General features: G+C 33.6%; 1 protein-coding gene across 8 annotated transcripts in view; it reads right to left on the minus strand.

Moving 5' to 3' along the window:
• LOC134697203 (probable 3',5'-cyclic phosphodiesterase pde-5) overlaps positions 1-18,644 on the minus strand; it is an 87,435-nt gene extending 68,791 nt beyond the window's left edge. For 3 of the 8 annotated variants that reach the window (XM_063559363.1, XM_063559337.1, XM_063559329.1), the window contains exons 1-3: positions 18,175-18,640; positions 12,966-12,992; positions 7,974-8,039 (exon numbers count right to left, since the gene is read on the minus strand). In XM_063559363.1, coding sequence (XP_063415433.1) covers positions 7,974-8,039; positions 12,966-12,992; positions 18,175-18,292 — 211 coding nt within the window. In that variant the 5' untranslated portion in view covers positions 18,293-18,640. Of the gene's footprint in view, positions 1-7,973; positions 8,040-12,965; positions 12,993-18,174 lie in introns of all 8 variants that reach the window. The other 5 variants (XM_063559319.1, XM_063559309.1, XM_063559354.1 and 2 more) reach the window with 5 other exon arrangements.
• Positions 18,645-19,161: the final 517 nt, after the last annotated feature.

The raw sequence follows: 19,161 nt of genomic DNA on the forward strand, positions 1-19,161 counted from the left end.
TCAGACACAATACAACAAATGATAGTTATTGTCACTACTCTGAGACAACCAGACAGCAATCCAACATCAGACACAATGCAACACATGATAGATATGGTCACTACTCTGAGAAAACCAGACAGCAATCCAACATTAGACATATTGCAACACATGATAGTTATGGTCACTACTATGAAACAACCAGACAGCAATCCAACACCAGACACAATGCAACAAATGATAGTTATGGTCACTACTCTGAGAAAACCAGACAGCAATCCTACATCAGACACAATGCAACAAATGATAGTTATGGTCACTACTCTGAGAAAACCAGACAGCAATCCAACATCAGACACAATGCAACACATGATAGTTATGGTCACTACTCTGAGAAAACCAGACAGCAATCCAACATTAGACATATTGCAACACATGATAGTTATGGTCACTACTATGAAACAACCAGACAGCAATCCAACATCAGACACAATGCAACAAATGATAGTTATGGTCACTACTCTGAGAAAACCAGACAGCAATCCTACATCAGACACAATGCAACAAATGATAGTTATGGTCACTGCTATGAGACAAACAGACAGCAATCCAACATCAGACACAATGCAACAAATGATAGTTATGGTCACTACTCTAAGACAACCAGACAGCAATCCAACATCAGACACAATGCAACAAATGATAGTTATGGTCACTACTATGAGAAAACCAGACAGCAATCCAACATCAGACACAGTGCAACAAATGATAGTTATGGTCACTACTATGAGAAAACCAGACAGCAATCCAACATCAGACACAATGCAACAAATGATAGTTATGGTCACTACTATGAGACAAACAGACAGCAATCCAACATCAGACACAATGCAACAAATAATAGTTATGGTCACTACTCTAAGACAACCATACAGCAATCCAACATCAGACACAATGCAACAAATGATAGTTATGGTCACTACTCTGAGAAAACCAGACAGCAATCCAACATTAGACACAATGCAACAAATGATAGTTATGGTCACTACTCTGAGAAAACCAGACAGCAATCCAACATCAGACACAATGCAACAAATGATAGTTATGGTCACTACTCTAAGACAACCAGACAGCAATCTAACATCAGACACAATGCAACAAATGATAGTTATGGTCACTACTCTGAGAAAACCAGACAGCAATCCAACATCAGACACAATGCAACAAATGATAGTTATGGTCACTACTCTACGACAACCAGACAGCAATCCTACATCAGACACAATGCAACAAATGATAGTTATGGTCACTACTCTAAGACAACCAGACAGCAATCTAACATCAGACACAATGCAACAAATGATAGTTATGGTCACTACTCTGAGAAAACCAGACAGCAATCCAACATCAGACACAATGCAACAAATAATAGTTATGGTCACTACTCTGAGAAAACCAGACAGCAATCCAACATCAGACACAATGCAACACATGATAGTTATGGTCACTACTCTGAGAAAACCAGACAGCAATCCAACATTAGACATATTGCAACACATGATAGTTATGGTCACTACTATGAAACAACCAGACAGCAATCCAACATCAGACACAATGCAACAAATGATAGTTATGGTCACTACTCTGAGAAAACCAGACAGCAATCCTACATCAGACACAATGCAACAAATGATAGTTATGGTCACTGCTATGAGACAAACAGACAGCAATCCAACATCAGACACAATGCAACAAATGATAGTTATGGTCACTACTCTAAGACAACCAGACAGCAATCCAACATCAGACACAATGCAACAAATGATAGTTATGGTCACTACTATGAGAAAACCAGACAGCAATCCAACATCAGACACAGTGCAACAAATGATAGTTATGGTCACTACTATGAGAAAACCAGACAGCAATCCAACATCAGACACAATGCAACAAATGATAGTTATGGTCACTACTATGAGACAAACAGACAGCAATCCAACATCAGACACAATGCAACAAATAATAGTTATGGTCACTACTCTAAGACAACCATACAGCAATCCAACATCAGACACAATGCAACAAATGATAGTTATGGTCACTACTCTGAGAAAACCAGACAGCAATCCAACATTAGACACAATGCAACAAATGATAGTTATGGTCACTACTCTGAGAAAACCAGACAGCAATCCAACATCAGACACAATGCAACAAATGATAGTTATGGTCACTACTCTAAGACAACCAGACAGCAATCCAACATCAGACACAATGCAACAAATGATAGTTATGGTCACTACTATGAGAAAACCAGACAGCAATCCAACATCAGACACAGTGCAACAAATGATAGTTATGGTCACTACTATGAGAAAACCAGACAGCAATCCAACATCAGACACAATGCAACAAATGATAGTTATGGTCACTACTATGAGACAAACAGACAGCAATCCAACATCAGACACAATGCAACAAATAATAGTTATGGTCACTACTCTAAGACAACCATACAGCAATCCAACATCAGACACAATGCAACAAATGATAGTTATGGTCACTACTCTGAGAAAACCAGACAGCAATCCAACATTAGACACAATGCAACAAATGATAGTTATGGTCACTACTCTGAGAAAACCAGACAGCAATCCAACATCAGACACAATGCAACAAATGATAGTTATGGTCACTACTCTAAGACAACCAGACAGCAATCTAACATCAGACACAATGCAACAAATGATAGTTATGGTCACTACTCTGAGAAAACCAGACAGCAATCCAACATCAGACACAATGCAACAAATGATAGTTATGGTCACTACTCTACGACAACCAGACAGCAATCCTACATCAGACACAATGCAACAAATGATAGTTATGGTCACTACTCTGAGAAAACCAGACAGCAATCCAACATCAGACACAATGCAACAAATGATAGTTATGGTCACTACTCTACGACAACCAGACAGCAATCCTACATCAGACACAATGCAACAAATGATAGTTATGGTCACTACTCTAAGACAACCAGACAGCAATCTAACATCAGACACAATGCAACAAATGATAGTTATGGTCACTACTCTGAGAAAACCAGACAGCAATCCAACATCAGACACAATGCAACAAATAATAGTTATGGTCACTACTCTGAGAAAACCAGACAGCAATCCAACATCAGACACAATGCAACACATGATAGTTATGGTCACTACTCTGAGAAAACCAGACAGCAATCCAACATTAGACATATTGCAACACATGATAGTTATGGTCACTACTATGAAACAACCAGACAGCAATCCAACATCAGACACAATGCAACAAATGATAGTTATGGTCACTACTCTGAGAAAACCAGACAGCAATCCTACATCAGACACAATGCAACAAATGATAGTTATGGTCACTGCTATGAGACAAACAGACAGCAATCCAACATCAGACACAATGCAACAAATGATAGTTATGGTCACTACTCTAAGACAACCAGACAGCAATCCAACATCAGACACAATGCAACAAATGATAGTTATGGTCACTACTATGAGAAAACCAGACAGCAATCCAACATCAGACACAGTGCAACAAATGATAGTTATGGTCACTACTATGAGAAAACCAGACAGCAATCCAACATCAGACACAATGCAACAAATGATAGTTATGGTCACTACTATGAGACAAACAGACAGCAATCCAACATCAGACACAATGCAACAAATAATAGTTATGGTCACTACTCTAAGACAACCATACAGCAATCCAACATCAGACACAATGCAACAAATGATAGTTATGGTCACTACTCTGAGAAAACCAGACAGCAATCCAACATTAGACACAATGCAACAAATGATAGTTATGGTCACTACTCTGAGAAAACCAGACAGCAATCCAACATCAGACACAATGCAACAAATGATAGTTATGGTCACTACTCTAAGACAACCAGACAGCAATCTAACATCAGACACAATGCAACAAATGATAGTTATGGTCACTACTCTGAGAAAACCAGACAGCAATCCAACATCAGACACAATGCAACAAATGATAGTTATGGTCACTACTCTACGACAACCAGACAGCAATCCTACATCAGACACAATGCAACAAATGATAGTTATGGTCACTACTCTAAGACAACCAGACAGCAATCTAACATCAGACACAATGCAACAAATGATAGTTATGGTCACTACTCTGAGAAAACCAGACAGCAATCCAACATCAGACACAATGCAACAAATAATAGTTATGGTCACTACTCTGAGAAAACCAGACAGCAATCCTACATCAGACACAATGCAACAAATGATAGTTATGGTCACTACTCTGAGAAAACCAGACAGCAATCCAACATCAGACACAATGCAACAAATGATAGTTATGGTCACTACTCTAAGACAACCAGACAGCAATCTAACATCAGACACAATGCAACAAATGATAGTTATGGTCACTACTCTGAGAAAACCAGACAGCAATCCAACATCAGACACAATGCAACAAATGATAGTTATGGTCACTACTCTACGACAACCAGACAGCAATCCTACATCAGACACAATGCAACAAATAATAGTTATGGTCACTACTCTAAAACAACCAGACAGCAATCCAACATCAGACACAATGCAACAAATGATAGTTATGGTCACTACTCTGAGAAAACCAGACAGCAATCCTACATCAGACACAATGCAACAAATGATAGTTATGGTCACTACTCTGAGAAAACCAGGCAGCAATCCAACATTAGACACAATGCAACAAATGATAGTTATGGTCACTACTCTGAGAAAACCAGACAGCAATCCTACATCAGACACAATGCAACAAATGATAGTTATGGTCACTACTCTGAGAAAACCAGACAGCAATCCTACATCAGACACAATGCAACAAATAATAGTTATGGTCACTACTCTGAGAAAACCAGACAGCAATCCAACATCAGACACAATGCAACAAATGATAGTTATGGTCACTACTCTGAGAAAACCAGACAGCAATCCTACATCAGACACAATGCAACAAATAATAGTTATGGTCACTACTATGAGACAACCAGACAGCAATCTAACATCAGACACAATGCAACAAATGATAGTTATGGTCACTACTCTGAGAAAACCAGACAGCAATCCAACATCAGACACAATGCAACAAATGATAGTTATGGTCACTACTCTGAAACAACCAGGCAGCAATCCAACATCAGACACAATGCAACAAATGATAGTTATGGTCACTACTCTGAAACAACCAGGCAGCAATCCAACATCAGACACAATGCAACAAATGATAGTTATGGTCACTACTCTGAGAAAACCAGACAGCAATCCTACATCAGACACAATGCAACACATGATAGTTATGGTCACTACTCTGAGAAAACCAGACAGCAATCCAACATCAGACACAATGCAACAAATGATAGTTATGGTCACTACTCTGAAACAACCAGGCAGCAATCCAACATCAGACACAATGCAACAAATGATAGTTATGGTCACTACTCTAAAACAACCAGGCAGCAATCCAACATCAGACACAATGCAACAAATGATAGTTATGGTCACTACTCTGAAACAACCAGGCAGCAATCCAACATCAGACACAATGCAACAAATGATAGTTATGGTCACTACTCTGAAACAACCAGGCAGCAATCCAACATCAGACACAATGCAACAAATGATAGTTATGGTCACTACTCTGAAACAACCAGGCAGCAATCCAACATCAGACACAATGCAACAAATGATAGTTATGGTCACTACTCTGAGAAAACCAGACAGCAATCCAACATTAGACACAATGCAACAAATGATAGTTATGGTCACTACTCTAAAACAACCAGACAGCAATCCAACATCAGACACAATGCAACACATGATAATTATGGTCACTACTCTACGACAACCAGGCAGCAATCCAACATCAGACACAATGCAACAAATGATAGTTATGGTCACTACTCTGAGACAACCAGGCAGCAATCCAACATCAGACACAATGCAACAAATGATAGTTATGGTCACTACTCTGAGAAAACCAGACAGCAATCCAACATTAGACACAATACAACAAATGATAGTTATGGTCACTACTCTGAGACAACCAGGCAGCAATCCAACATCAGACACAATGCAACAAATGATAGTTATGGTCACTACTCTGAGGCAATTCAAACATTTCAATATTATTTGTTTCGTTTTTATGATGCCAATATCATATTTTTTGTCAATAAAGGAAAATGTTCTGCAAATTTAATTAAAACAGACATTACTGTAACTATTTTATTAAATCAGATAACATGAAAATGAATGCCAGCACTAGTCGAATAAACGTTTTAGTTAATGTTTGTCATCAGATGCGTATGAAATACTAAAAAGCCATGTATTAATCAATGTCTGATATGGAGGCAGATTAAGACATGTATTAATCAATGTCTGATATGGAGGCAGATTAAGACTTTAATTAGTAGAATATTCTCAGAAGATTAAAGCAAATAAACATGTTATCTATTTCAATGTTATTTTAATTACCATTAATGCCCAAGATATAAAGACATTATTATTTTCAAATTAGTGCCATTCCATGATATGGATTATTGAACGATTCGGGTAGATTTGCTAGGGTTTAAAGTTGTTTAGTTAATGCACATGAACAACTCTTGTCTTAATATAGATGGATCTTTTGAATATTTTGAAATTCATGGCATAACACATTTTGGTATCTTTAGACAACATACAATCCGTTACTTAACATATAAAGACATCTTTTAATTGATTGGCATTTTTTGTTTTTATGATAAAGTATCTTGATTACAAATACATGTACTTGGAAATAATAGTATGACAAATTAACAGCATTGCAATATGATGTCGCCCTTATCTTGAAAGTTATTTGAGGCTAGAAACTAGACTACCGACACTCTTTAACTCAAGAGGGAAACTGAATAGAGTTTTGTATGGTTTTGCATTTTTTTCCCTCAGAATTTCACGACTTAGAAAGAATTATCGATACCAAAGTAAATAATAATATATTACATCAGTAAGACTATAAAAATAATTTAGACCCACATGTTAATTCACGGTAGCCATGACAAATCGGCTGAGACTGATACAGATATTGTGCCTAACATGATCGTTATCACACATAATCATCTGCTGTATAAGACATCATAGAACCTGTGTGTGTTGAGAGTTCTCTTTACACGTACACATTACATCCAATGTATCTAATCGTCCACAATATCTCAATTTTTTTTAATCATCTACATTACCTCCAAATATTTAATGTAAATTTTGTTTTCGTTTTTTTTTTGTAGTTTGTGGTTTTGGATTTAAAAATAGTTAGATTTTCAAAAAGTGCACACACTAATACAATACAAATACAGGGATCGGACATAAGAAGAACTTATATAAATCTGTCTCTCTTGATAAGGTTACAACAATAGGAACTTGGTGTAAAGATACACGTTAAACATTATTTTTTTTGCAATTTACATAACATGCTAGATCTGAAGAATGACTCAGAAGTCAATCCAAACTCGTTCCTATTTGTGGTCGTAGCTGTGCATATATGTTCCACAGAATAAAGTTCAATTACAAAGTTTCAAAATACAAATCGACTAAAAAATCGAGAGTTTTATAAAGCTAATAGAATTGTAAGACAGAAAAACTATATTTTCCAGTAAGCAGATTTTATGAAAAAATAGACTCTTAGAAATTTCCCCTTAAAAGGAATAGCAATGCAGCATTGGAGTACCTACACCAATATAACCCTTCATTTCAGCTCATAAATTAATTTGTAGTCTTTCGTTTCATATCCAATATCCTGAAAGTACGGAAACACTTCTAAATATACTTTAATGCAGCTTTTATGTAAGAAAATAATGTGTTTTAGATAGAGATAGTATAAAGCGTTCGGTAGGCTAATGAGTAATGTATCGTTATGGATTTTCCTACCTGTTGCCATGTAATGTCGACTACGACTTGACGTCACATGCTGATCATTAAGGACAGAACTAATTCCTAAAAAATACAATAGAATCAATGAACGAGAGACGGACACTCATAATGAACGTATACGTAGGTATCTAATCTGGACAATAAGTAAATGTTTTAACATTTAAGTGATAAACAGCTATAACAACTGAACATGTGATTGTCGATCACGCACAGAGATGACGTTATTTCTTATATCTGAAACTTACAAGGAGACAACTAAACCAAATGATTTCCACATTTTTAAAAATTTGAAATTCGACACCAGTACAGTCCTTATAAGATGACCATTTATTTATCATTATTCGTGTCATATTATTTTGAGATTTCCGAGCTGTAAAGCTGATGAACAACCGGATTATGAAAAAGACAGACGATACAAAGGAACAATGCCAATTATCATTCGGAGACCGACATCAATGCGGCAAAAAACAACTAAAAAAACCCAAACTAACAGACTATACAAATTATACTGAAAATTAAAGATGGCATCAGACCACAGAGATATCCACCATGAGACCACAGAGATATCCACCATGAGACCACATAGATATCCACCATGAGACCACAGAGATATCCACCATGAGACCACAGAGTTATCCACTATGAGACAAACAATTACTCCTTCCTGTTAGAGAGTCACGCTGCTAGGGATAGGTAAACATTGCATAATAATGCTGGTCCATTACATATCTATTGAAATGTTTAATCTTAAGTCGGCATGTCTCATACCAATAATATCAGCTCTTTTATAACAAACAAATACATACATAAATACATATATATATATACATAAGACATACAAAGATTGACACACAAATATGATACTGAAGCATAACTATGGCACACCGTTTTTTATATTTATTCAAATTTGAAGATAACTTATTTATCTAACAAGATATCATATTAAGTATTAAGATATCTTTAATTTTAATATGATATCTTATTTAATTTGAAAGTAAATATGATATCTCTATTAGTTTATAAGATATCTCTTTTAATTTATAAGATATCTCTATAAATTAATAAGATATCTCTATTAATTAATAAGATATCTTATAAAGTATATAAGATATCTTATAAAGTATATAAGATATCTTACTTCTTTATAAAGACATCTTTTAAATACATACTTTATAAGATATCTTATTGATTAATAGAGATATCTTATAAACTAATAGAGATATTTTATTAACTTATGGAGATATCTTATATATTAAATAAGATAACTTTATAACCAATCAAATAAGATATTTCTATAAGTTAATAAGATATCTCTAAAAGTTTATAAGATATCCCAATTAGTTTATAAGATATCTCGAAATTGAATAAATATAATAACGGCGTGCCATACATAACAGTGTCACAGACCAGGAATAGTGATCATATAAAAATACCGAAGGGTTGGATTTTGGCTTTAGTTATAGTGCATATAGAATCGAAACACAGAGGAATATGAATGAGTATTAGGTCTGAAACTACGCAATCTTTTAGTTTATTTAGTTTTGATTTTGTTTTTTTCCCATCAAAGCCTCTCTTTTAAACGATAGTTCTGTTTGTACATTTTAAGAGATATGGAGAGCGGGGAAGGAAGCGAAGGTTGTACTACATATATACATGTTAATGAAAAAAATGAGAATAAATTTACAATAATTATAAAAAAAAGAAGAGAGATATGGAGGAATAATAAAAACAGGTACAAGAAGAGCAAGATAGAAATAGCACGTATATATTTTTTTGGTGTACTTAAATATCACAAACGATATAAAGTTTTTACTAAAAAGTCACTATTGCTAAAAAATGAACACCATATGAATTGGGGTTGAGTATATCTGTATACAGGATAAACCACAAAACACAGTTTTATAAATACAACTAGCAAAGTTACCGTTTCAATCAATTTTGATATTTTTTTTGTCATTCAATGGAATTTGACGATATTATCTTGTCTTTGATTAATTCTTTAAAATTTTTCCACAACTTTATAGACTCGGGATAATTCAAAGCTGAACATATTGTACGGACACCTAGGCTATATATTTTTTAAGACTCCCCGAATGTTGCCCAATAGGTGTTTGGTTGATTTTGTAGTTTGGTTGCCGTATCATTGATTTGTACCTTTAATCCCCTTGATTGTTTGTTTCTGAATGGCAAGTTAATATGTAATAAAAAAAGGAAAAATTCAAGACAAATGTTTTGAAGTTTAAAAAATAAAAAATCACTTAAAAAAACTATTTAATGTTCGATTAAATCCTGTTTATTGAAGAATTTGTGTACTCTGAAATGAAGTGAACAGGTACAAACTGCTTGGTACAACCCAAAGGAAAGTATCTGACATTAACCCAGCTGGATAGACGACAATTACAATGTCATTCAATTTATAAAAGAAGAATGGAGAAATAGTCAATACTTATTTTCTTACAAAATATTTCAATATAACTAAACATTTTAATAAAAAGTTAATATGTTGACTTTTCTTTTCAATGCTCACACACTATTTATATGTTAAGTCAAAAACCTCCTTTGAAGGAAGCGTACTAAACTAAGCTTTTAAATCTTTTATATCTTGTTTTCGTCAGGTTTTAACAAAGTTGGTTACTTCTTTTTTGTGCGAATTAACAATGTTAAGAAAACCGATAATTAAGATACAAAAAACACGTAACAGAAATGTATAACAGTATAATTTCTAAAATGGCAAACACTTTTCTAATGTTTTTTAAGCAAAGTATAAAATTAATAATTTTGATATATGAAACTCAAAATTTTGAAAAAGCAATAGAAAGCCGGACTTTGTATTTTATCAATTCGGTGTCTATTGTAGTTTACTATACGTTTTTGGATTTTGCTGATTTTTATAAGCCGACATGTTGCAAAATGTAGACATACTAGTATATATATATAAAGAAGATGTGGTATAATTGCCAAGGAGTCAACTCTCTACAAGAGACCAAAATGACACAGAACTTAAAAAAGTATAGGCCATCGTACGGCCTTCAACCATGAGCAAAACCCATACCGCATAGTGAAATGACAACGTATTTACAATTCAAACGAGAAAACTGACGGCCTAATTCATGTATAACATCATATCGCTTGCTTTTTGGCTTAGGTGCAAATTTATCTCTTTACGCAATCATACTACATATTCTTCTTTTTTAACGTTTTCATTTGCTATATACAAATTTCTGTTTTTGAATTAAAGCGAACTATGAAAAAAAAAATTCAAAATGTGTTAGTTTTAATTGTTATATTGAATTGACTCCCTCGACTTTTCCAAACTGATATATCACGAACATGTGATGTGTGTAGGAAAGTGTGTGTCATGGTTCGTGTTTCAACTCCATTTTGGGTTCATGTTATATTCTTTTATGGAAAAAAATCTTTATTTCCATGATATCCCGAGTCCAACGGATTTTCTTTGCGTCTCTTACAATGGTAAGGAATAAATTTTATTCCTTTGGTGTTTTTTTTTTAAATTATCCTTCCATTGTTATATTAATATGATTCCAAAGTAAATCATTTAGTTAACTTTTAAATGATTCCAAAGTAAATTATTTAGTTAACTTTGGGCAGCAAAGTGTTTGAGTTGGAGTCGACAGATGTCCCTCTCTGACTGCAGAGGTTTTTGAGCTCAAACAGGTATGTAACAGAGAGACCGCTATAACGACATTCGTATCAACTCCGTACCCTAATATAAGGAAAGAAGGAGAGTATAGATTCTACCGAGGATTGCCGAATGGACTATCTGACTAAATATGATTAACCCGACTCATTTTTGCGCATGCCCAGAGTCAAGTGCTAGTGACCAAGTCGAGTCATTTGAGTTTAGGACCAACTGAAGTACGCATCCGTGTGCTGGATTTTCACGCTGTTTTAAGGACACATTAGTGACCTTGTGCTGTTTTATGCACTTTGGTTGGGTTGTTGCCTCTTTTACACATTCATCGTTCTCAGTCTCTATTCCCATACATGTATTGCAATTGAAATGCTTTGTAGAGCGCAGACAAAAGAAAATGACAATAAATAATAGTAGTATAAGAGTTATACGAAATAGGGAATATATTATATATGTGCTAATTTTGCCTAACAAGTGATTGGTATATGACAGATTAAACTGATGTCTATTCGTTTGAAAATATTGTCCTTCTACTCCTCTTCTGGAGAAAAGATAAGTCACGAATACATGCATAGTGATTTTTAGTCCTTTATTGGAGTTATTAATAATGAACCATCGAAGCACACATTAATAATGAACCACCGAAGCATACATTAATATTGAACCACTGAAGCACACATTGGACAAGCTACGAATACATACATACGGATATTTAGTCTGATATGGGAGTCCCTTTTTATTTTAAGAGTCATTAATAATGAACCACTGAAGCACACAATAATAATGAATGACTGAAGCACACAATAATAATGAATGACTGAAGCACACAATAATAATGAACCACTGAAGCACACAATAATAATAAACCACTGAAGCACACAATAATAATAAACCACTGAAGCACACAATAATAATGAACCACTGAAGCACACATTTATAATGAATGACTGAAGCACACAATAATAATGAACCACAGAAGCACACAATAATAATAAACCACTGAAGCACACAATAATAATAAACCACTGAAGCACACAATAATAATGAACCACTGAAGGACACAATAATAATGAATGACTGAAGCACAAAATAATAATACCCACTGAAGCACACAATAATTATAAACCACTGAAGCACACAATAATAATAAACCACTGAAGCACACAATAATAATGAACCACTGAAGCACACAATAATAACGAACCACTGAAGCACACAATAATAATGAACCACTGAAGCACACAATAATAATGAACCACTGAAGCACACATGGGATATGTAATTTTAGTAAAACCAAACAACAGCAAACATAGTTAGTCAAGGTTGTGATGTTTTACCTTTTATTTTTCGTTTCTTGTGGCGACCTACAACAATTATTTTGACACTAAATTTTTCGTTAAAAATATTATATAAATGAACACCATCTACGTGTAGAACAGTACACTATCTTTATATAGCATCAAAATGGGCACCAGCTACGTGTAAGATGCAAATGTACACCAGGTACGTGTAATATCTAAATGTACACCTGCTACTCGTAATATCTAGATGTACACCGACTACTCATAATATTATGTACACCAGATACATGTTATAGATGAATGAACTTCAGCTACGTGTAATTTTATAAATAAATCTACACCAGCTATGTTTTATAAATAAATCTACACCAGCTACTTGTAATATATAAATCTACACCAGCTACGTGTAATATCTAAATGTACACCAGCTACGTGTAACATCTAAATCTACACCAGCTACGTGTAATATTTAAATGTACACCAGCTCCGTGTAATATCTAGATCTACACCAGCTACATGTAATATCTAGATGTACACCAGCTACGTGTAATAAATAAATGTAAACAAACTACGAATAATAATGTAAATAAACCAATTAACTTTGTACTCTGGAAATCGCGAATAAATGTTATAGGTAATTCGTTGTGAAGGAATCCCTGAATTAATAATTACAAGTTCTTTTGCTCTTTTTTATTTTCAAATGTCAGTTATGTCAACCTCATGCACAGGTTGTAGATGTTGATACACCATATGATTTTATACACCCTTATAAATTAAATTATGACTTTCGAATTACTTTAATTCGTAGATCAATTTGTTAGTGAGAGAATCACTATGATACTTTAGATATTTTTTTTTTTTTGTGGACTTTAAATGAAATCCAAAGACATTTAGTTTTATCATTTACCTAACTCAAGCAATATTTTATCGCAGTTTTACAGTTTGCTAATATTATTTGTCATATTTGATAATACATACAATACTTATACATGTCATTTAACGTTTTATTGCCAATCATTGATAATGACGTTTGCAGATGTAAACGATGACGTTTCTGAATTGATAATATGTTTTTTTTAATTCAAAAACGAAAACAAAGCCAGAAAAATAATAAATTAAAAGATATTGTTTTCGAAACTAAAATCGAATTTCAGCATGAGTTAAAACATTGTAAAACAAATGTATCAAATTACTATTGTAGATAAAATATTTAACATTGAAATATATTTTACAACGTCTCAAATATTTAACAATTAAATATATTTTACAACGTCTCAAATATTTAACAATTAAATATATTTTACAACGTTTTAAATATTTAACAATTAAATATATTTTACAACGTTTCTGGTAGGGGGGTCATATGGAACTCTAACCATCAGTACCCTTTTTTGGCGCTTACATTATTTTGCACTTTTTAACGTATTTAAATTGAAAATACACTGGGAACTTGTCTGTTATTTTATTTTATTGCGTTTTTCTTTATCTCAGTTGGATGTTTTCATTTAAATGCACAAATTAGGTATTCAGTTTTATTCATTTCTTGTGTTGACAAATTATGTCACAGTTGATTTTCTAATAAAAATTCATGATATGAAGGTCGTGTTAATGTGACATTTGCAATATCTTCTTTTTTCTATCTCATATTTAAATTGAGACAGAACTTGTTAGATCTTGCTTGTATTGTATCATAGCTTATGAAATGTAGTGTCTGTGCGCAGTTTTCAATACGCTATGAAAAAATAATTTTGTTGGCTTAGGTTTTTTGTACTTTATTTTATCCGTCGTTTAAGAGGTACTTTAACATACTTAATTTTAGCGTATGTCCTTATCTGTACTCAAATTTAACAACTCTTATACTATTTACTCGAATAGTTGTTATATTTACAGTAAATTAACTTATGTAAAGACTCCTTGATACTACAAAAAGCAACCCCATCCTACAATTTCATTTGTCAAAATAGAGATAACTCACAAAAAGGGTTAACTAGGTCTTGTAAAAACATTTTAACGCCCAACACAACAGAGAAATTATTTTATCATTTTTATTATGTTGGAATATTTTGAAATTATCCAGGAAGACACCCAATGTCAAGAGCAATGTGTTTTCTGAATACAGGAAATTATTTAAGTATTGCTTAAAACTATAAACTAGGGAATTGCTATGTACATTTAAAACATTAACAGTGAATTAACAGTGAATTACCAGTGAATTAACAGTGAATTAACAGCATAAGACTATATCTTCTTACATCTATATGTGTAACCTTTATCAATAAGGATTTTCAAGAATAATATTTAAAAAAACAATAACATGTTTACTTTACTTTGAACACTAATTTACGCTTGTTGTGAAGTTTAACTTTAATTCAATTTATGTAGATCTAGGTAAAATAAAGTTTCCACAATAAATTCTTATGTTTTGTTGGAAAATTAAATCCTCAATTTGATAAATTAAGGATACTTTGTCCTAGCTGTATTTTTTAATTGGTGGAGATATGAGTACTCCATATAAAAGAAAGAGAGCATAACTGCGAGATCTGTGCATGGTTATGATGAGGAACCGCTCAAGATGTTAACCGTGCTCATTGGTCTAGGGATGGTGATGTTCCGCTTCAGAAGTTACCCGTGCTCGTTCTCTATGGATGGCGAGGAACAGCTCTATTTGTTACCCGTGCATATTGGTCTAGAGTTGGTGATGTACAGCTCCAGACGTAAGCCGTGCTTATTGCTAGAAGTTTGGGGATGTACCGGTTCATGCTTCAATTCTGATGTTACCGAATCTTTGGTGATGTACAACTCAAAATGTTACCTGTGCTTTTTGCTCTAGGGATTGTGATGTAAAGCATCATATGTTAGTTACCCGTGCTTATTTCTCGAAGTATAGTGATATACCGCTTCATGCATTACTTCAGATGTTACCAATGCCCATTGCTAAAGTTTTAGTGATGAACCTCTTCAGGCTTCAATTCAGATGTTACCCATGTCCATTGCTAGAGGTTTGGTGATGTACCGCTCCAGACTTCAATTCAGATGTTACCAATGCTCATAGCTAAAGGTTTTAGTGATGTACCGCTCCAGACTTCAATTCAGATGTTACCAATGCTCATTGCTAAATGTTTTAGTGATGTACCGCTTCAGGCTTTAATTCAGATGTTACCAATGCTCATTGCTAAAGGTTTTGGTGATGTACCGCTTCAGGCTTTAATTCAGATGTTACCAACGCTCATTGCTAAATGTTTTGGTGATGTACCGCTTCAGACTTTAATTCAGATGTTACCCCTGTCCATTGCTAAAGGTTTGGTGATGTACCGCTTCAGACTTTAATTCAGATGTTACCAATGCTCATTGCTAAAGGTTTTAGTGATGTACCGCTTCAGACTTTAATTCAGATGTTACCCATGTCCATTGCTAGAGGTTTGGTGATGTACTGCTTCAGACTTTAATTCAGATGTTACCAATGCTCATTGCTAAATGTTTTGGTGATGTACCGCTTCAGACTTTAATTCAGATGTTACCAACGCTCATTGCTAGAGGTTTGGTGATGTACCGCTCCATGTTACAATTCAGATGTTACCCATGCTCATTTCTAAAGTTTTTGGTGATGTGATGTGTAACGTTTATGCTTCAATTCTGATATTACCCATACTCATTACTACAGGTTTAGTTACTTTAGAGTTAATTGAATAATGCACATTTATATCTTTATTTCTGATGTAACCCATTTTAATTGCAAGAGGTAAGTTCATGGTCTGCATAAGATATAAAGGTAACGTAATAAAGTTATAGAAGGTTATTATTAGAAATGGTAAAGTTCTTACAAAAGAAGTGTATAATTCCTTATTAAACTTTACGCCACATTTAACTAAATATTTGGAAATATACTTAAAAATTCTTTTAAATCATTTAGATGTCTAACATACATCGGTATTCGAACAAAATTAATTTTGAACATAAGTTCGTTACATAGTAGAACATATTAAGTAAGTTCCAGTGTTACTTTGCAATGGATATTTAAATACAAAATAATGTAACATCTTAGTATCAACAAATTATTCATAAAATTTTATGAAGCGAAAATTCATTTCTATTTAATTGAAATTATAAAGAGACTTTTAAAATGTAAATTGTATTTAGGATAATTAAAAAATAAAAAAATATTATATATAAAAAGAACCAAGCACAATATTATGTGTTAATTTTAAATTGATTCTTATAGTCAGTTTTTGTAATATTATTGAAACAAAGATATCATGCAAGTAACCGAAGGACTTTATAAGATACCACACGAAAGCAACCGAAAGTCTTAAATTACCGAAATTATATCATGGGGATTATGTTCAGACTTTAAAATAATTTAGTTTAGGTTTTACATTCATAGGTCATCGACCTTCGTATTAATTTAAGATTAAGAAATAGTTTAGCCATATCATGTATATGCATCATAAAGGTTCCGACCATTTTATAACTTGGGGGTGATGTAGGAGGATTTTTCGTGAATGAAATATTCACTTTCACCTGTTGCTAAGTCGGCTTGTTTATTTCGAGTGCTTTGCAACCACGAAAAAATATTTTCGATTTTTTACACAATTTATCGAAGCATTTAGTTGAACAAAATATTTATTAGCATCCCGTTTTGGGCAAGACTATATATTTTCAGTAAAGAACAAGTAAACATATTAATTTCCGAAATCTTCCTGGACCCAGAAAACTTGTATGTTCGTCCCTTAAAGAGAAAAAAATGCTGGAATTGGTTTCACCTAATGCGATGAATTATTGTACTCTTAATGTCATGAACTATGGTGTTCCTAACGTCTCACGTAATGTGAACTATGGGGTTTCTAATGTATGAAGTAATGTGAATTGTGGTGTTCCGAAAATTTTAAGTAATATGAATTACAGTGTTCCTAATTTCCGATGAAATGTGAATTGTGATGCTCCTAACGTCTGACCTAATGTGAATTATGGTTTTTCAACTGTCTGACTAAAGCGAGTTATGGTGTTCCTCATGCCTGAAGTCAAGTGAACTACAGCGTTCCTTAAATCACACGTAATATGATGCAGAGAGTTCATATTGTCTCACGTAATGTGATAATTTAGAGTTTTCCTAATATTTGTATTCTTTTTTTAATTTTAACAGTAGCTTGGCTAATGAAGAATTTATCATAATGATATTTAAAAAATATATTTTTTAAATTAAATAAAAGATGAAGAATTCTTAAATAAGAAACATAAACTGGCTTACCCGTTATGATCATTTCTTCCGTTGTAGGGCGTCCTCCACGACCAGATTTTCCCTGTTGAACTCCCGGGAGTGGGGGTAGACGTCGCTGATTCATCTGGCGTATAGGACTAGACATCATTCTAGTCAAATCAAACACTTTTAACGTAGCATTTTCTACGCTTCATACCCTATACATCCAATACCATAACAGTAAAACGTTATAATTGAAGATTTGACTTTCAGTGCAGCCCTATGTATATTACCGACACAACGTTTAATGTATTTAAATCCCTTTCAACTGACTGTGCCAATTTCCATATTTATATAAAGATTAGCAGTGGTAAAAATTTCGGTTCGATTAATTCGACGTTGATATAAGATTCTATCAATCGCTTCGCATATTAAACTAAAAACATTGCAACAAAAAATAAATCTGTCTCTTGTGACTTGTTAGCAAGGTAAATACGACCAATCGATGATCCACCTGTTTATTTAACGGAATTGTGTTTAGTGACGTCACTATAGAAGGCGAAAGGTCAAGCAACGGAAGCTGATAATCATCTACACGTCAATAACACCTGAGTCCATTGATTAATATTACATAACATACATGCATCCCCTAAAAAAATCTCGTCCGCTCTATTACATATTTTATTTAGCAAAAATTAACATCGTGGTTTATCAATATTTTATTCGAATTATTAACATGATTGAAGTTAATTCAAACATTTGAAGTGGGATTAATAGAGATGTAATAATTCGTAAAATGATTACGACACAAAGTATTAACTTAACTTACAAAAAATGGCCCGATACCTGAAACCAGCGTTATGGGTTGCACTATGTAACACAATTCTATTAAGGATACAATTTAAGATTTTAAATCACGAATGATTGGTAACCTTCTATGACACACGTAAAATGCATGATAGTAAGGTATGGTTTTTTCTCATTGTTGAAGGCCGTGCGGGGACGTTTATTAGTTTTAAGCTCCGGTGAATAGTTGTC

This window comes from Mytilus trossulus, chromosome 1 (genome assembly GCF_036588685.1).
Source record: "Mytilus trossulus isolate FHL-02 chromosome 1, PNRI_Mtr1.1.1.hap1, whole genome shotgun sequence".
NCBI lineage: Eukaryota > Metazoa > Mollusca > Bivalvia > Mytilida > Mytilidae > Mytilus > Mytilus trossulus.